General features: G+C 43.0%; 1 protein-coding gene across 2 annotated transcripts in view; it reads right to left on the bottom strand.

The window, feature by feature from the left end:
* The window catches only part of SETBP1 (SET binding protein 1), a 384501-nt gene that overhangs the window by 178111 nt on the left and 185249 nt on the right, over positions 1-21141 (bottom strand). For both annotated transcript variants that reach the window (XM_032152417.2, XM_032152418.2), the window contains exon 3: positions 13301-13354. In XM_032152417.2, the coding sequence (XP_032008308.1) occupies positions 13301-13354 (54 nt within the window). The remainder of the gene's footprint in view (positions 1-13300; positions 13355-21141) is intronic.

Raw genomic sequence — 21141 nt, forward strand, 5'->3', positions numbered from 1 at the left:
TCTTAGCAGGCAAAGAGGCCTTTATCATAGGTATGAAGGAGAAAGAGGCAGGTTAAAAAAAAAAAAGACACAAAAGTTTCTTGTCACACAGCAGAGGGAAGAGAATAGCTTCCCATTCTCCTTCAAGCTGTGGCCCCAGATGACAGCTGAGCATAAGTGGAATCAAATCAGCCTTTAGCGCTTCATCCGCACCCCCAGCAGTCATAGATATAGCTTCCACTTGAGCTGTCAGCCTGACCAAAGTGCTCATGATGAGCACCTTCCTGGACTGAGGGTATAAATGGAGAATCGCAGCTCACTCCTCAAAGTAGCGGCAGCCACACACCCGTTCATTTCTATGGAGCCAAACGTAAACAAAAAATGAATGTTCCTGTATACTCTCCAAATTTTGTTTTCTCTGCTAAAATATTGGGGACAGCAGTAGATATCTTCCTTTTTTCTGATCTCTTTCCATATGTGAAATGATCTGTATGTTTGACATTCCACCAAATGATTCTCAAAGGGAGACAATGAAAACCCCCGCACCCCCATTTGTCAGTATTTAATGCTTAATGAACTCTTGGCAAGTGTCTCCTCCCAGAGCTGTATGTTTGTTATTGCTGCTTAATGGTTATCTGTCCGACACTCCAACATGCCAAGAAGCCTTGCTCATAATCAGAAATATATATTGATTGACTGGTTGGTTAATCTACAGAGAGGTTTTCTGGAGACTGCCACATTTACTAAGAACCACCAAACCCAGCTGTGCTCTTTATATTTAAATCCCAGGCATTCTCCAGTGAGGGGTAGGGGCACTGGGTCCAGCCTGACCCGCCTCCATCTCAAAGATAATCTCCCTCAGCTGTGTATGAATCTGGACCGAGCGAAGGACATTCAGAGCTCTAAGCCTTTAGGTGCAAAAGATTCTCTACAAATGTACATTCAGGGTAAACAAAACCCATCAGGCCCCTGCAAGAGTCCGACGCCTGATTGCACTAAACACATCACGATGGAATCTGCAATTGGCAAAGTAATTGGCGTTATTACAGCTGATGGGGAATTTCTGATGCTGCCTGAGCTCTCCTTTGAAATAATACTCAGCCATTTAATTTGTCCAGCTCTTGTTTAGCTGATTGCTCTTTTCTGCTGGAGTTTATCAAGAATGAAATGTGCTGTCTCTCTAGATGCCTGCAGGCTGAGATTTCTTTTTGCCAACACCCTCCTGTCTCCTCTTACCCACCCCTGCCTTAGGTCACTGTTCACAAGATGCCAATAAACCAAAAATGCAATGGGTTTGAGGTGGGTGAATCAAGCTGATTTAATTCAAAGCTGTCCACTTTTGGTCCCACCTCCAGAGGTACCTGAACATTCCTGTTATACCATAAAATCACGGTGAGTGACAAGTAAAAGTGAGTGACAAGTAAACCTCCAAAACTTGATGGTCCTAAAATAGGCTCACAAAATTTGTTAACTCCAAAGATAAAATGTGTAGTAGAAGACATTTTTGATATGATCCCAAGGCCAGAAAGCATTACAGAAATGTCAGAATTTGTATACCTGAATTTTTGTTAAGGGATTTGCTTTGACCCCTGGGTATATAAGCAGCCCTAGAATGGGTCCCACAAATATTGATTGAGCATCTACTTTTTGCTGGAAGCACACAGACTCTATTTACACCATGCTTGATATAGTTTGGATATTTGTCCCCACCCAAATCTCATGTTGAAATGTCATTCTCAACCTTGGAGGTGGGGCCTTGTGGGAGGTGTTTGGACCATGGGGGCGGATCCCTCATGAATGACTTGGGCTGTCCTCTTGGTGATAAGTGTACTCTAGTTGAGTTCGCATGTGATCTGGTCATTTAAAACATGTGGCACCTCTGCCCCTACTCGCTCTCTTGCTCCTGCTCTGGCCATGTGATGTGCCTGCTTCCCCTTTACCTTCGGCCATGATTGTAAACTCCCTGAGGCCTCCCCACATGCCAAGCAGATTCCAGCACCATGCTTCCTGAAAAATCTGCAGAACCATTAGCCAATTAAACCTTTTCTTTAAATAAATTACTCAGTCTCGGGTATTTCTTTATAATGATACAAGAACAGCCTAATACAATGCTCTCCCCATGTTCTCTACTTTGGGATTTCTGTTCCTACACATATCAAAGGCGGGAAGCCAAATTTAGCCAGCTGCATTTTCTCACAATACAATTAAGCCTGGCACAGACCTCTCTTTTTTCCATCAGCAAACTACTTGCCCTATCACCACGTCAACAATGGACTATTTGCTGGAAACAAGAGTTCTGCAGCCTGGATGGCTCTTTTTTGCAGATGCCCTCTCACTCCCCCGATGCCCCATTAGATCCAAAACCCATGTGCTTCTTGAATCATCTCTTATTTTTCATATGGAAGCAACTGAACTTAGCGGTGTGAAAGTCATCATATAAAATCCTAAAAAATCCCCAAGTCCTAGTGCAGTCTCTCCAAACATCCAAATACCCTTTGGTCCGGTTCCTCACTGATGTTTCTGGGCAATCAATCACTGCACCTGTGAATCTTCCACAGGGTAGGAGCCAAAGTGGACCTCCAGAAATATGTGGAGAGGATCACCGGGCCTGAGAAAGTTGCTTAAATGAGGCAACACTCTGTGGCTGAATGATCTACTGATACATTTATTAAAAATAATTTTTAGTACCTTATAGCTATTCCTCTTCCATGAGTGAAAGATAAAATGTTAGTTCAGAAAGTGCTGTAGGTGGGAAGAGAAGGAAGCAGTCAATGAAGGCAAGTGTGAGGTGTTCCCTTCTCCTGGTCAAATGGTCCCTATGCATCCCTTAGCCTGTTCTCACCAGTCTCTGTCCTCCTCCTTCCTCTCCTAGGACCATTCTCCCAGGACTACAGTATTTGTCACTGCTCATTTAAAATGGCAAGCATCATAAACAGCCTAGTGAAAGGTTAGGTGAATCTAGGTTTTGTGGATTTCCTTTATTTTGTTTGTTTGTTTGTTTGTTTCTGTTGGACAATCCCAAACTCTAGCAATATGGTCTTGGGAAGCTGAAATTTGTGCTCTAACCCTGACTTCAGCAGTCCAAGATCAATTTCAATTATGTAACTTATAAGACTAATAAGAATTATAGTGCACATTTATGGAGTGTTTACTAGATGCCAGACACTTTTCTATGGTCTTATCTTTTCAATCCTGTTCAAAACCCCATGGGGTAGGTATCCTTCCTCTACTAAGGACGACGCTGGCCATAAAAGTTAAATAACTTACAGAGGTCACACAGCTAGTACAAGGCAAACCTGTGATTCAAACTTATCAGTTTGGTTCCAAAATCATTGCTCTTAACTACCAAACTATAAAGTAATGGAAAATGTTCTCTGTGCTTGATACTGGATACAGCAAGGTGGGAGAGATTTATGTTTTGTTGCTAAACAAGCATCAATTTTTACAATTTATAGCTGTAAAGATTACAACAGCATCACACAAAGCTTTCCCCTCCATGCATCATTGGCTCGGGTCACCCATTAGAAACATGAGTTCTGCCAGTAACTCTGGTGCATATTTTTAGGAAGGTGAGAGATGTACAAAGGAAATCATGGCAGAGCTGGAGGGTGGTGGAAGAGGATGGCCACTATCAGGGAAATATCCAAAAAATGCAGTGGAGGCAGCCTGCAGTCTTAACCAAGCCTCCAAACACAAGCAAGCGGATGTCTGGAAAAAGCCATGTGAGAGCTGTAAGCTGTTTCACTATGAGGGCCCCTCTCTTGTGGAGGTCTCTTGACACCTCTCAATGGATGTCTTTTGTTTGGCACAACATGGTAGAAAATGGGGTGAGTAGATAGGTGGAAGGACAAAAAGGTTAGAGTGGGAGCCAGGTGGTGGAGTTGGAAGGAACTAAAAAAGTGAGCTTGCTTATTTGTTGTGGAGATGGGCCTCTTCCATCCTGAAGAGGGAGATTTGGAACTATCCTGATAAAGGAATTAAGAAAAATAAACCTCTCAAGCTCTAAAGGTGGTTTGTGAATTTGCATTTACTATGCAGGAGTCATTCCTAGACCTGAAAATATATAGAACACAGTCATGTATCATACTAACATTTTGGACACAGGAAAATACGATGCTGTAACTAAATCTAGTAATAAACACAGACATTAGAGATACAGTACAAAACATCAATAACCCCAGGTCTCAAGTGAGCAGAATTACAGGAGAAGTTTTAAGAAGCTCATCTTTAGGCCACTTTACCAGAAGGATTGAAGAGAAAAAAAAATGAATGAAAACCTGAAGCTGTAAAGACAGTGGAAGGATTCACAGAATAAGGAAATCTTTGGAGTCTCAAGGGAACATAGACATCATCTACTCCTACTCCCTTGTTGCTAAGGGTATCATTCAAAGTTAATTCAACCAGTTGGCCTCACTTTATTTATATTTCTGTTCTGAAAAAATTGAGTTTAAATCAGTTTTTGAAATATGACATCATATTTGAATATACTAGCAGGGATGACTTATATTGATTTCCTTGATCAAGTGGAAAAAATTTTCTGCAGAAGAATAACCACCACCCCCCCAGCACCCACCTGTCATCTATGAATTTTCTCACACGTGACCTTCTGCACATTAGGTTTGTTTTAAGTCAGGCCCACCTGCACACAGCCCTCAGATGGTCAGAACGTCTTGGAATTAAAAAACAAAATATTCACTGAGGTCTAGAGATTTAGTATCCCAGGAGAACTTATTAGGACTTCAGAATATTCCGCGGAAATGCCAGACTTTCTGGAAAACACCTGGAGAACTTCTTTCTCCAGGACCAAATGCCAACACTGGTTAAAAAACAATCCACTAAAAACACGGTCAAGGCAAGCAGTTCAAAAAATGTATACTTGTGGGAGGAAACTGTTGATTTCATGTAAGAAGAGTAAAAGTGTCAGTTTGGGCTTCAGTGTGAGGTGTATGTATGCACGTGGGCAAATATTTTTGTTAAAAATGCCCTGTTATTGTCACACATGTCTGGTAATAATTAAATGGGCTTCCTTAGGAATTATGAGAAAAGATACACATTGTGTGCAGTTATCCTAAAAGTAGCAAGAAAGATAGTTACGAGTGGAACCATTTTTTTTTTGGAGGGTGAACATTATTCCTATTACAAATATCCACACATAGGCTTGTAGAAGAAGAAAAAGACAAACAAGGAGTCCAAATCCTACTCCTTTATTAAAACTAGGAAAGCTCAGTGTTGGTTAACTAGAACAGAGCTTTTCAAAGGATCTTTGATGAAGGACCAGATACTTTGTCCTTAATCCATATTTTTTGTATGGAAACTTTGGTAAAATACTATAAGACAAATTTGTAGGAAAACAATTACATGCTTGGATATCACAAAAATGTCAAATTGCTATAAAAGTTTCTAAATGTATCCCATGGTGGACCAGCGACACACACTTGACAGGCCAGCCGTGGCTTGGAGCCCATACTCTGCATAGCATGGGGTCAGAGAGCAAAGATCCATGGCACAGCTGATACAAGGCAAGCCAGAAAAAAGGCCTAGAGCAAACTCATGGGATCAAGCCTGCCCTGGAAGACAGTGAATGCTGCATCGGGGCCGTCTAATGCATTACCTCTTCAGGGCAGCATTGTGAAGCTGGATCTTTTTGGATTATCTTTTAGATCCAGAGAGAATGTCTAGCTAGCAGGCAGAGAAGATCATAAGCCCAAATGCCGTCACTCACTAGTTTACAATCTTAGGCAAGTCTCAATTGTTGAATGGAAAAGAACAGGGAATGACCACAGGTGTGGGCTTTACAGAATCCACGCTAAGTTATACTTCTTGTGCCCAGACTGTAGGTTCACTGTGAAAAGTGAAGAGTAAGAGAGAGAACCGGGTTTTGTGGGGAATGGGTTCCGGGGGCATGAGAAGCACATGGCACGTTCCTGGGACAGGAATTGCTTTTTGAATGGGACGCCTTGGCCTCCTCTTCTCTTCCAAACTTCCTCCTTACTGGAGTCTTTAATCTAGAAAATGAGGAGGCTGACTTAGATTTTAGAGAGCTTCTGAAAATACCAATATCCAGACCCCACCCAGACCAATTCAATCCACACTATAGGGGTTAGGACTGGATTCCCGTATTTTTCAAACTGCCCTGAAAATTCCTGTCTGCAGCCAAGGCTGGGAATGGCAACTTTTCATGGTCTCTAGTGTCTCGTTCCATTTTAAAATAGGGGTGTGGGGGTGTGGAAGGGTGTGAGGAAGCAGCAGCTGCAGGATTTCCTTATACACTGCTTTGCTTTGGGATGGCTCTTTCCTAAACAGCAAAGTAAATATTAAGTGGTGAAGTCAAAACAAGCAACCTGTATCCTCACTGCTGGCCCTGCCTACCTCTGTCTCATATCAGTTTCCTCCTCTGTGGGAGGGACAAACACCACTATGATTCTCCCTTTGAGAGTTTGGGGAAGGACAGGAATGAGAACAATAAGAAACTATTTGCCAAGGTGGAAGGATTCAAAATGCTAAGCAGCAATTCCCTCTATTACTCAGATAAAGAAATTGCTTTTTCATGGCCCTTGTCAAAGATCAAGGAAACTCAACACAATCTTCAAAAATGAAGGGGCAGCCACTTGTCCTGATCTTACCAGTGGTCACACTGGTCTGTGTTCACTGTAGAGATAAATCTAATTCAAGATGTCATAGCATAAGTGGTTAAGAATACAGATGTTGGAGCCAGATTACCTAAGTTCAAATCCCACTTCTGGCAAATATGGGCTTGGTGACCTTAACTTCCCTGTGCCTCTGTGTGCTGACTTGTAAAATGGGGCTAATGCTCCTATTGATTTTACAAAATGTGGTGAGGATTAAATGACAAAATACACGTAAAGTTCAAAGAACACCTTCCGGCATCTATATATGCTAAGTCCTTGGCATATGTGTATTGAGCCAAAAGCAGGGTGAACATGCATTACCACAAACTCCAGTTGAGTCTAACGAGGCTCAGTGCCCTGGAAAACTCAGAGCTTCAATTTTACTCCTTCTTTTCTTTTTCTTTTTTCTTTTTTTTTTTTTTTTTTATGTTGGGTCCCTCTTTTTTTGCCCGGGTGGGGTGTGGCGGGAGAATTTCGGCCCACTGCAACCCCCCCCTCCCGCGAGGCCATCATTCCCCTTCCTCAGCCTCCAGAGTAACTGGGACTACAGGCACGCACCACCACACCCAGCTAGTTTTTGTATTTTTAGTAGAGACAAGGTTTCACCATGTTGGCCAGGAGGTCTCGATCTCTTGACCTCATGATCCACCTGCCTTGGCCTCCCAAAGTGTTGGTATTACAGTCAAGAGCCACCGCACCCGGCCCAATTTTACTCTAAGTGTTGATGCTGAACTTGTAGACAGCTGATGATGTCCATTTAGAGTTGCATCAGATAATGGTGATTTTGTTCTGAAAAACATGATCAACCCTAGAAGAACAAGCAACCTGGGAACTCAGAGATTCCCTTTTACAAAATAAAAGAGCTGTTGGAAGACTCTAACTCCCCCACTTGCCTTCCATTTCCCAGTGTAGGAATACCTATCTGTAGCAAACCAATACATAGACCCTCATTGAAACATCAACTGCTGTCACAGCCCCTGCCCTGCTTCAGCCTTCCTTTTCTGTTGGGAGATAAGCACAGCCAGGATTTCTCTCTATGCAGAAACTCCACAGTCACACCTTCCCAAAAAGTAGCTTCTCCTCACAGAATACTTGGGGGTTTTGCGTTAAAACTTCTAGGTGAGGACTCGTGGAACCCAGGATTGTTCTGCAGATGGTTGTGTCCTCTGACGATCTCCGAGTAGGACTAATTGTGGCGGCTAAGGAAAGTGGAGTAAGGGTTCATTTGAGGAGGACTGAGCCTTCCTCCTCTGAACACTTAATTGTTCTTACTCCAGGAATGAACACTGCACTTCTCGTGGGTCCTCACTGTGGTTAACAGCATCCCAAATTCTCCAGCTACTGAGGAGCTGCTGGTCCACTAATTCTGCCACCAAACTTTTTGGCATTCATCTCCTCTGTGATACCCCCACAGTCCTCAGCCCACCTTCATTCCCCCCTACTCCTTGTATGGACCAACAGCACAGGCTGAGTGCTGGATGCCCTCTTGGTTTCATCATGCCTTCTACCCATTGTGGAACCTTCATCTATCACAGTTCTGACTCTTCTCTGGCCTCAAACTTTCAATGCCTCCCATTGACTTCAGATGGATTCCAAAAAATCCAAATTCTGTTTCCTGATTCAGACAAATCAACTAAAACATGGCACATTAAAAATGATCAGAAAAGTCTGAATATGGACTGAGTATTTGAAAACATTTAAAAATTACTGGTAATTTTGATAGATGTGATAACAGCATTGTGATTGTTCTATAAAAGCCCTTATTTGTTAGATAAGTTAGTTAAATTATTTATTAGTGAAATAACATGATGACTGGGATTTGTTTTAAAGTATACCCCCAAATAATTAAAATTAAAAACCAAAGTAGACGAGAGTATAGACAAGTTTGGAAAATGGTAACAATTGTGAAAGCTATCCCAGTGGCATGCTGGGGTGCCGAGCTGACTGTCAAAGACTTTGCCAACAGGTTGCTAAACCACTGGTAGCTTAAAATTGGTCATGATGGAGATATTTACACAAGAGAAATTAGCAAGTGCTACAAATGTGGGCTTTTTTAGCAGCATACCATTGAAACTGGGTAATAGGTACATGGGTTTATTATATTATTATGCTAACTTTTGTGTAAGTATGAAAACTTTAATTATAGTTAATTTTTAAGTCCAATTTATTTTTCAGACTTTAAAAAAACCTATTATTTCATTTTCCAGACCTTTAAGATCTGAAATTTGACCCCACTTTAATTTGCAAATAATTTCCCACCATGCTCTCCTCTGAGGCTCCACAATTAAATCACTCCAAGCCTCCAGACGTACCCAAGCATCGCCATTCATCCATGCTTAGCCTTCATCCATGCTTCCCCTGCTCTGGAATAAGTCCACCGCCTCACTTTTTCCTCACCCATCCTGGCCCAGGTACAACAACACCTCTGCTGGGAAGACCTCCCTGCTCGTTCCATAGACATATAATTTCTTCTACATTTGAATTTTTAATTAATTTATTCTGCACTTCTCTAATGGAAGAAACAATACCTCACTGTGCATTTCAGGCATACAAGCCTACTTTCACATGCATTGTCTCATCAATGCCCATGCTCTCTGTGAAATAAGTTGCACAACTCCTTTGCTTAATAAGGTAAATCAAGATCAAAGACATTAGGTAACTTCGTCAGGGTCACAAAGCTAATAAAGGTGGCAGAACATTCCAGAACTGTCAACATCTAGGGAAGGATTTGTGCATAGCTGGGAGCCCTACAGAAAGGTCTTCCATGGATGCCTGTTGAATGAAATGGCAACTAAGTGACTGAAAGTTCTGTTTTCTCTGCACTAGAACATGTTTTCCTGTGTGTTCTGGTTTACTCTCTTCTCATCTTCCACCACAGCATGCCCTTGACCATAGTAGCAATTGACAGTTTAGAAACTCATTAAAAATAGCCACCCTTCATAGGTGGCCATTACACTTGCCCCACACTTGAAATAATACTCCATTTTGCCTAAAGGAAGTATACTATTCTCTGAGACAATAGAGGGTTTATGTGGCAGGTGAAGACCAAATCCTTTAGTCTGTGCTTTCCTCTGGGGGACGTTCGTTGTCACATCACTGTTCCACCACTGTGGCTGGGCATGCAGGACCTGCATCTGAATTTGGTGCCCATGCTATGGCTATTTCCTTACCACATTCCCCCACCTCGTAAGCATGTGCACAAGCACGTGGGCATCACCCACGGGCACTTTACTGCAAAGTTTAAGCAGGCTGCACATTCTTGTAGGAACTGAGAAATAAAAGTAAATAAATAAATAAATGCCAAGAGGCCTTGGATGCTCTTTGTATCCTAGATGAAGGCACTGGATCCCAGCGTTTGCCTTGGATTGCTCCTGGAGATCTCAGCCTGCAAAAGGAATGGGTTGTCCAGCAAGAGGGGGTAATAAATGAATGATGGTACTAACAACTAGTGCAAGCATGGCTAGCTGCTTGATTTTCCAGTGTTGTGGAAAGCATGCAAACCAACAAAAAATAAGGTAACAAAAAAGCACATAAAATATGACCATTAAAAAAAAACAGATGTGTGTGTCTATGTAGAACAAAGATCGGAAGACTATACCCCAAAACGTCATTGTGTATGTTTCTGAAGTGAAATAATAGTGTATTTTCTTTCTTATGGTTTTCTGTATATTCCAAATTTCTACAATGGACACTTACAACTTTTATATTAGTGGAAAAAAAGCATAAAAGAAAAATGCAGAGGAAAGCATATGGTTATTGGGCTTTTACTAAAGAAAATTAGATGTCAGCTCTTATTCCTCTTAGGAATGGAGGGGACCAGACCAACAAAAGGAAGTGAGGGTTCTCATTTCCAATAACCCAAAGACCTAGAAAGGAGGGTACTCAAGTGTGTCTGTTGCTTCAAAAGGCAAGAAGAACAGGATGTTAGAAGGTAAAAGGAGATGTGTTTGGAGGTAGAAGAGTCAGGGTGGGTTAGGTGTGAATTTCAGAAGCTTTTCCATCTGTGCCTTTAAAACTTGCTAAGAATAGTACCCGCCTACCAGCACCAGGCCTGACTTTAGGAGAAGCTCTACCCTGTGGCCCGGAGGCCAGGCTCACCAGCCTCTGGGGAGACCACCACCTGCTAAAACACAATACCTTAGAAAACACGGGCTTTCAGGCTCATCTTGAAAAGTCATGTGTTTATTTCCAGGAATGAGCATGGCATTTTTAGTAACCAATAACCATGGGGAGAAAGGCAGATATTCACTTCCTTACCTTCCTTTTCTCTATCTGGATGCAGAGAGAAGACAGAGACAAATGAACAGAAAAGCCAGCTCAATACAGTCACTACTCTACACACTTTCAAAATCATCAAAGATTTTGTAACTATCTTCCTTAAGAATCTAAAGCAGGAATAAGCATCAAGAAAAACAAACAGAAAACCTCTACATTCAAGTGGTAAGTGGGCACTATGCAAAAGCTGAGAGGACAGATAGTTATCCCTGGGAGGGCTCCTCAGTGAGTCCCCTCCTGACAGTCAATGATGGGTCCTGGAGGGAAACACACCCATGAATTATTGTGTGGGACTCAGTTTCATCTGAAACCCAAAGAGAGAAGGGGAAAAATAACAACAGAAGCCAGCAGTTTGGTGCAGTGGGGCTGGAGGGGGCAATGCAAAGCCTGTGGACAGCTTTCTGTTTCTGTTTTAAAAAGCACCCAAAAGGGTGCTGTTGACCCGAGACACATCTGAGACTTTCACTAGAGAATTAACTTTGATCTGGGCATTACACCCTGGCCACAAGTTTCCCAGGACTTCCTGGCCTCAAGAACAGGCATCCTGAGGAGTGAAAAATATGCATTTATGCTTCTAGCCTCAGGGTGATGACACGCACATGGAATAACATGGAAGGGATGAACAGAACCAGAGGAGTGAGCCATCTGTACTGGCAGCTGTGGGGCTGGCTGTGGGGGAGGCTGGAAGCTGCCTTTCTAGGATCATGCCTTTGAATGTTATGCACGAACCTCAAATATATCTAACCTCTCCTTCACTGGGAAGTTTGCTCTATTAGTTTAAATCTAATATCTAAAAGTGTAGGTCAACAAACATGGAGGGAACGTGTTCAGCTCCGAAGGAAACCATGCCAAAACCACGCACACACACACAACTCCAATAAACTCAGTCTCTACCGGGTGTCCTTTTCAAGCACTAAAACAGCACCACGCAATTTCCTTTAATGTTATAAATTTTCAGATTAAAACAAAATATTTACCTGGGATTGCCACCACGTATGAGTGTAGGTGCAGACGTGAGTGGGGTAGGTGGTAAATGTTGATTTTCTTTTATTTTTGTTTCACATTCCCTTAGCCCAACGGGAAGTTTGTATAAATATGTGAATAAGTAATTAATTAAAGGTTTTCAATGGTTGACAAAAAAGGCTTACTGGCCATCTCTGTCTTAAAAACTCATTACTTTCCAGACAGGAGGATCAACAAGGTGAGATGAAAACACCCCACACTGGTGTGTGAATCTATCTTTGCTTCTCACCAACGGTGCCCTTGATTCTGTTAATTCTCTTCCTCTAGCCTCCCACTGTCACCTGTTCCTAGCTCTCTGTGATCTGGGGCCACTTTGCGTCAGGACTGGGTCCTCAGGCTCCTCAGCAGTGAGAGGGTGTGCACAGGATGTGGCTCACATGGGAGAAGGGTAGGGAGGGTGCAGTGGGCTCCTGGATGAGAAACACCTTTAAGGAAGAAAACATGCCCAAATATATGAAATTCCTGCAATTAGAAACGTATGTGCTCGACCCCTGGAAGTTTGCTGCCGTTAGCTATAATGTATTTTCCCACAAAGGTACAGCACTGTGAGACCTTGAAGCAGGCACTGAGTTGAAGGGTGACAGAAAGTTTCACTTTGCAAGGGGGACAGGGGCAGGGGCCGAGTCCCCTAATGATCACCTTTGGATTTATCTTTCTTTATGTACATGTTCTAACTACACCAGGCTCCATGTGAGCAAACAAGGGCTTTTGTATAGCTGAGATTTATGTGTATGTGTCTTGGTGTTTACATGTTTGTGTGTGGACTCCTTTTCCAGAGACAGGGAGGATGATGTCCATCTTCACCCCTGCAAAAAAGTCTCCAGAAAGCCCTTGCCTACACCCTCACACAGTTTGCCCATAGTAACCTCCAAACACCACTCTGGCCAGAGATAACAGTGGCCCATTTCCTGACCAAGATCAGCAAACCTCAACTGTCTGCCTCTGCAGGGGTCTGAGATTAACTTGGCTATCAGGCCTTGACTGTGAGGCATTTGCCACAAAGATTACAGAAATATGAGTGTCCTGTCCAAAAAGAGACAAGTACAGGGGAGAACCCCAACCCCATCCCACCCTCTGCCGCCTTTGGTTTAACCCTTTCCTAAGCTGAATCCCCAACACTTAACATTCCAAGCATCTTGATCTCTATGTATTTTTCTCCTATAGAATATTAGGAACGAAAGAGCAGAAAGAGGTGGTTTTTGTCCATGCTGGAATGAGAGGAGGTGGAAGAGGAGAGCAAGCTACCAGGTCATTCTCACAGTTGGCATTTCAAGGGAAAGAAGCTAGAAATCCAAGGTTGGGGTTTCCGTCCTGGCCCCAAGGGTGCTTGTTGACAACCAAACTCTGAAGCATTTCACTCTTCCAAACTTCATAAAAGCATCAGTGGAACTTACCTGTGGCTGAAATCCTTTGAGGTCACTGGCTGCAAGGTCACTGGCTGTGAGGAGCTGAAAAAGAATAAAGAAATTTTCTCAGTGACACTTTTCAGTTTGCATACAGTATCCCCACGACAACTGACCAGCAATGGACTTACCATAGCCTGGATGAGAGCTACAGAAGTGGGATCGCAGAAGGCAAATGTGAGATTTCTGGACTGGGAATCTAGGCTCAATGGCCTTCCCACTTTGTCCTCCATCTCTGACTTCATCACCTCTCTCTTGCTGCTCTCTCTAAATTATTTCTATGTGCTGTCAGTTCTTCAGAGGGTCTTAAATTAGGAACCATGGGCTATGGATGGCCTTCATCAGGTCCATGGCTCCCTGAAATTGTAAGTATGTGTGAATCTATAGATGTATATATTTCCTTAGAGAGAGATGGGCCCTGGCTTTCTTCCTGCTATCAAAGTGGTCTGTGATACAAGAATTACTGCTTCAGAGACAAAGGTCCATCTCCTCTAAGAGGGCTTTTCCTTCCTTCCTTCCTTCCTTCCTTCCTTCCTTCCTTCCTTCCTTCCTTCCTTCCTTCCTTCCTTCTTTCCTTCCCTCCTTCCTCTCTCTCTTTCTCTCTCTCTCTCTCGCTGGAGTACAGTGGCATGATCTCGGCTCACCACAACTTCCGTCTCCCAGGTTCAAGCGATTCTCCTGCCTCAGCCTCCCAAGTAGTTTGGATTACAGCTGCCCGCCACCATGCCCGGCTAATTTTTGTATTTTTAGTAGAGATGGGGTTTCTCCATGCTGGTCAGACTGGTCTCGAACTCCTGACCTCAGGTGATATGCCTGCCTTGGCCTCCCAAAGTGTTGGGATTATAAGTGTGAGCCACAGCACCCGATTATTTTTTCTTTCTTTTTAAAAAAAAAAAAAAAAATCAGCTCAGTGAAAATGACACTCTCTTCACAGCTACATGTGACTCAGTTTCCCTTTGTCATATGTTGCCTATGATTTTATACACTATTTAGGATTTTATCGTTTATGCTTCGAACAATCATACACAATATAAAAGAATAACAGTCAGTTATATGTACTTTCTGCACCTCTGTGTTTAATCAATATTAAAGACTAAAGGTTTTAAATATTTTTGCATCCTTTCCAGGGTTTTGCACAAGAAAACATTAAATAAAAATGTATGATTAACTAGCAAAATAATCACATTCTTACAATAAATGCTGGGAAAGTGTGAGATAAAGAGAAAAAGGCAGATGCTTATTTTGATTCAAGGAGGGTGACTGCTAGCTTTGTTAGGCCTGGAGAGCATTTGTGAAAAATAGGAAAGACTTCATGTTTGCTGTAACAATGTTTTGTTTGGGTCAAGAAAGAGAAGAAGTCATGCTGAGCCCCAGGGCCTCCAGCCTTCAGAAAAGCTCAACTGGAATTTTTAGCTTCCTTAAATGACTGCCAAAAATGGTGCTTAAGTGATGTTGAAGCTAGGATCCAGCAGAAGAGAGGTGGAGAGGGTAAAAGCTGCACTGTTCCCCACCCCCCCATTCCCCATCCTGCAGGCTAGATCCCCCCATGTGGAAGGTGTCTTGGGGGCAGGCAGCACCATCCTGGTGGAGAGCTGGTTTGACCCCTTTGATGATAATGAAACAGCCAAGCCACAACACATTAGGCCACTTACTAGGAACTAAGGGTCAAATGTAATGATAGACTTAGTCCCTGCCTTTAAGGAACCTACAGTTTGGTGGAAGAATCAGACATGCAGACATGTGTACATCAGTGGGAGCAGAGTGCAGTCGAGTGTGAGCATCAGACTGGGGAAATGAAGCAAGAGCAGTCAGGGTGGGCTTGTTGAAATAAGATGGAGCTTGCATTTGGCCTTGATTTCACATGGAAAGGTGGCAGGGCAAGGCACTTCAGGTGGGAGCAGGTGCAAGAGCAAAGATGTGAAAAAGGAAATGGCCAATCCTAACACACCTCCATTTGCATCTGTTAAGTGCCAGCCACAGCCTACCTTAAGGAGAAAGGTAGGGAATTAGGATACGGTGAGGATCACCTGGGTGGCTGGCATACTGGGTGCTGCTTTACGTAATCTTTCATTTTTAATATTCACAACTCCTTCGTGAGACAGAAAGTATCTCCTCTTTACTGATGGGAAAATTGAGATTTATGGAAGCTAAGTAACATTTCCTAGGTTTCACAGCTAGTACATGTATTTGGGATTTAAATCCCCAACTATATTTTCCCAAAGCTCATGCTTTTTCTTCTATAATAAAATGCCTCTGAATTACAGCACACTGGAGACCATTTGTTGAGGAGATGCGGCATGGGAAAAAAGCTGAGTGCCAGAATATTAGTCAAATGAGACACAGAAAGTAACATAAAGCATGTATCCTGGTGAACAACCCTTAACTAACTCTTCCTCCAGAAATGCTTGTATTTAATGGATAATGACCATTTATTCATCTGAATTTATCAGTAAACCTTTACCTCTAGCTTGGGCTGGGCATAAGATTCGGATGGAGCTGGAAAGGAGGGAAAATAAAAGGCTGGGATGAGGTACGGGTATGAGAGTGACCTGTGCAGGAACACGCCCACCAACATGTGTTAGTATATTGGAACCAGTGCTCAAATTCTCCAGACCCTGGGCGTGCAGAAGACAGAGATCTTCCTAGTTTTGTTTCGTGCTGTTGTGTGTATTTTTACTCGTCTATTTTTCACCTAACAAGAACATGCCCAACAAGACCCTGTCTAAAAACATTATGGCTTCTATCTTAAGTAAATTTTGCATATCTCAACATGTTGAGAAGAGTCTGGACATAAAATTAGTCACTAAATAACCTGTTTGTCAAATGACTTAAAAGGAAAGTGGAAATATTGTCAGCCCAGAGGTGAGGACCAGAATACCTAAATTGCTGAGCCTAGAGAACAGAAGTGTGAGAGGCAGGCTTAAGATATCTTCCAAGCCGACAAAAGGAAACAGCACTCAGCGCCTAGCATGTTTCCTGTGTGAAGGAGGCACTCAAATATTTGAATGAATTAATCAACTCAGGCACTGGGGACAAGCTCTTCTCCAGCCGCTACAGGTTTTACTAGAAGAATATTGGGTGGTGCTTCAGTGTAGAAATTGGAGGTTAAATTTAAGGAAGAACAGTATAAAAGGGAAAGAAGCTGAATGGTGAATAAATCCATCACCAGGGAGAGATAGTGGTCTCACCCCTTGCACTGGCTGAAACAGTAAAATGTTAAATGGGCCCATCCCAGTTCAGATGTGTTAGTGCATCTGATGATGTGTGGGAGGATACAGGGATATAATGTTAGGGATGGAACTCAAATAACTTCTATCTGGATTCCTTTATTTGGGAGATTTGGAATGTTTAACTTACAAACTAGCATGCATTGAAGGTGTTATCTGACCTGGGAAACAACCAAAGGCAAGGCTTGTGACATCTCACAATACGTCCTGAGAAACGGTATGTACAACAGTGTGTCTTTCCTCACCATTACATCACAACCCCTTGCCTTTCTGGCTTTTCTGGCCTTCTGCCTTCCTGGCCTTTCTGGGTTCTAACCACGCTCTAACCAAATGCGTGGGCTGTTGGGCCAAACATAAGCCCTGCATCTTGAGCACTCCCCTTTTCAAAGCAGATTATTTCCCATAAGTCTACAAATTACACACCAAGGGATGGAGAAATAGCTGAACCTCAGGCACTAATATATGGTGCTCAGGTGTGGATCAGAAATAAAGGAAAAGATCACAGACCACCTATATCAGGATATCGCAAAAGAGTTCCATTCTTAGTATCAGGGCCTGAGGGAGGCAGTTGGAGGTCCCTGGAGAAGAGGAGAAAATCATTGTGTCCCCAGTGGGTTCAGGAGCCACCTCTGCTGGGAAACCGGGGTGAGAAAATGTGTAGACAAAGGGCCTGCACTGTGCCTGTCTCTCTACCTTCACTCAGAGTGGCTCTGCTTTTCCTTGGTTCTTGCATGAGACTTCAGTTGAAAACCAATGTTTGGTACTAAAACATACCTTAAAACTCCAGACTAAGTCCCTATTTTGCAGAAGCTGATAAGTGACATTTTCAAGATCACATTGCTAGTTAAAAATGGGATTGGTTAAGTCTGCTAACCCCAAGCACCTCTGCAGAAATCTCCACTTGAGATTATATCTGTCCAGTCCAGCGTTGACAACCAGACATAATCAGCTGCTGATTTCTATCCTAAAGCTGGGATACATTTGCTTAGCAATCCAGAGAAAATTGAGGCATGGGGAGGAAGTATACATGTCCCTCCTCAAAGCCACTGCCTTGAAAAGCACACGTCCCAGACCCTTCTCTCCTACCTCTCCTGCTTGAACCCTATCTCAACTCCATCCCATTGGGAAACAGTTCACTGCTCATGGTAGCCTTGCTGTGTCCGGGATTGAGGGGGATCCAAGACAGGGAGGCAGAGAGGGAGTAAAATGAAATCCGCCATGGCCCTAGGGATTCCAATCAGGCTGAAGTTAATGAAAAGGATCCTGTCTTTTCCCAGGATGGCTAAATGTCTGCCCCGCTCCCAGCTAGAGGGTCGAGAGGGTGTGGGGTGCAGAGGACAGACAGAATTACATTTAAAAGGCAAAGGAAGGAGAAAATTCTTTCATCTCCCTGGTGGAGCCCGGCAGTGTTCCTGGGGCCCCGCTCAGACCAATCTCATTCCTGACACGTCTTGCTGCTCTCTGGAACAGTCCACATTCAAAATATTAGGAGGATGACCCTGCCTTCCATTTCTGAGGAGCTGCAGTTTCTCTCTTGGCATAAATTCAGGTTGCTTTCTTATTTTCTCTCTCTCTCTCTCTCTGAGCTTGAGGGCAGGGTTGGAGAACAAGGAGAATTGAAGGGAGATGAAGGATGCTGTGGGGTCCTAAGGAGGCGAGAGTAGAAATCCCTTCAGCTTCCTAAGCAGCAGCATTCTGCTCCCTTGTCTTTTTCAAATTCTGTTCTCTGAATGGGATTCTCTCTTTGCGTCTCCCACCCAAAACTACCCATGGTACGGCTGCCACCAGCATTCCCTTGTGGCCTCTGTAAGCCTAAGGCTGTCCCTCCAAACAGCTGCCCTTCTCCCTGCAAACTTCTATAGCTTCTAAACCTTCACACAGGAGGGGAGGAGGTGACTCCATTTTTTCCCCTCTGTCCTCCTGCCCCAGGAACAAATGTCATGTCCCCTCTGCTGGCCCTTTATCAAAAATGCATACTCCATTTGGATAGAGTGGAGCCTCACATATCTGCACCAATTGCCCTGGCTGAACCCAGATGCTTGCATCTGGGAAGGGGGACACTGACACAAAAGGCAGGGTGTGGGTCATGCTGAACATCTGGCCAGAAGGATCTTATGCAGCTGGACAAGCTGAAGACTGGTGGCCCTGGGGATACTCCAAGTCATTTGCTCTTCCCAGATTATCTCCTTTCTTATGGGCCAAAGCAAAGGATGCTGGCACATGAATGGACAGATGGATTGATGCATAGGTAGCTAGGTAGGTAGGTAAAGAAACAGAGTGAAGATGGCTTTGGGGAGAACAAATGACCCATTTTCAAATTTACCATTAAAGGCACCATCCTTTCATTTAGTAAGCCTTCTATTTCACCTCTCCTCTTTTCAATCTGCCCTCATTTCTATTTGCAATGTAGGAAACGAATCTTTTTCTCCCTCTTTATTTTGTGAAGTGTTACTCACTTCTTACTTTGGCTCTAGAATGGAAGTTGAACTCAGGCCCACCCCAACCCTTCAACCCATAAAAAAGTTCAGAACAGCCTACGGGTAAGGAAAATTGTTCCAGCAAGCCGAGACAAACATCTAATCATATGTATGCAGGGGGCTGCTTGAGATGAACTAGCCCCACACTCTCCATTGTAAAAGGTAACTGAGGCACAGAAAGATAAAGTGACTTACCCAGTGGAAAATCAGAAACAAAAAATCTAACTGTTATGTATGCAACCCAAAGAAAGTTTCTAATAACCAGCCATACTGGGTACTGGGGACTCTGAAACAGGCAGGAAGAATTGTAAGATATGTCAGGGGTCAAGACAGAGAAAAGAAAAAGGGGTCTAAGGAGGGCTTCTACCAAGCAAAAGGCTCTGAAATGACCAACCATGAAGAAGACCACAAATCCATTGGGACCACAGAAGGAAATCTGGAAACTGGAAAATAAGGTAGGTAAAATGGAACCAATAGGTTGCTACTCTTTCCAAGGATAAGTGAAACACTGTCATAGAAAAGAGCATTGGACTTGGAGGGAAACAAACAAACAAACAAACAAACAAACAAACAAACTTCTGTCATAGTCCTGGTTCTGCAACAACTCAATATGGGATCTGTCATGGGATCATTTACCTATGCAGGTCTCATTTTACCACCTATGAAATGAACGTCATTTTCCCTTTGGCCCTACCCTGTCAGCATCCTAAAGCATCCCTCTCACCTCAAGGCTGGAGAAAAGATGGAGGGACACTATCTCCTCTGTCCCCTGAAAATATACACCTCTAAGAGCTTGTTTACACTTTGTGGAAGAATTTCTATTGATAATCAGAAGGTCAGAGGGGAGGACAATGAGATAGTCTTGTACTATGGATCTGTTACCAGCTTACAAATAGGAATTTGGACAGATGGCCACTCAGACTGCTACATGAGTTCCCCATTCCAGTGAGGCTGAAGTCAAATCCACACCCTAGCTAACGGTAAACAATCTTCCAATTCAAAAGGCATTAGTTCTAATGGCCAAGGCATTGGGGTGGGGGTGGCAGTGGATGGGTAGTGTAGACCGCGAGGGTGGTTTCCCACCAGCCTAAGAAGCAAGTTATATACTCAAAATTGCCATCCTAGCTGAACTGTGTCCTTTTGCTAAATCCTCTCAGCCTCATGAAATTTTAAAGGTTAAACCTGAAATCACTGACACCTCCAGTCTTAATTTTAGGCTCCCTTCTTAAAGAGCAACAAGGATGACTAATAATAACTTTGTACATAATTCCAAGCAAGCCTGGTCTTGATTCCTTATATTTTTCTTTTATTGCTTCTTTAAATGATGGGGTTCTAATATTTACAGGTGAGATCTTTAACAAAATCCCCCAGATATGGAGCCAAAAGAGCTTTTATATATAAAGACTCCATGTGTAACCTTGGCACATACAACCCATATTCTTACAGTGGTGTGTACATTTGCTTGCTGTCCAAGTCATAGCTATTTCAACTTCTGGGTGGAAATGTCTTTAATCCTCCACCTTTCAGATTGAAGAGATAACTAGAGACCACATGAAAGATGAGACCTCCGAATGCCCTGAGCTAGACTCACTGATGAGTCTTGTTTTATGTTGAACTTAATGAACCCAAAGAAACTTATTTGAACTTAATGAATCTACAGAAGTTTGTCCCACCCTTTTAAAACTTGACATATAATTTTTTTTTTAGATGCAAGAAAACTGGGCATCTATATAGGGCATCTTCTGTGGTTTTGGGTGAGAAGTTTACATAGGTAAATCTGGTAGAAACTGGTGATATGGATGTTAATATCAGCATTTATTAATCATTTCAGTCAAAAGTGGCTCAAGAGACTAAAGTAGTCTCTGGGGTTCGTTCAGGATTAGTAGATAGAGGATAGAATGTATTTGAGCCTGGCTTGGCTAACTCATGTTCTTTTTCACTACATCATAATATCTTATGAGCCTCTGGCTACCTTGGGTATGTATACTGTTGGGAGCTCTATCAGGTTGTCCATGTTGTATCTAACATTCTGAAATGAATGATGAATAAGAAATCCACTCTGGGAGGCCAAGGCGGGCAGATCATGAGGTCAGGAGATCAAGACCATCTTGGCTAACACCTCATCTCT

The sequence above is a fragment of the Hylobates moloch genome, unplaced genomic scaffold (genome assembly GCF_009828535.3).
Source record: "Hylobates moloch isolate HMO894 unplaced genomic scaffold, HMol_V3 SCAFFOLD_5, whole genome shotgun sequence".
Lineage (NCBI taxonomy): Eukaryota > Metazoa > Chordata > Mammalia > Primates > Hylobatidae > Hylobates > Hylobates moloch.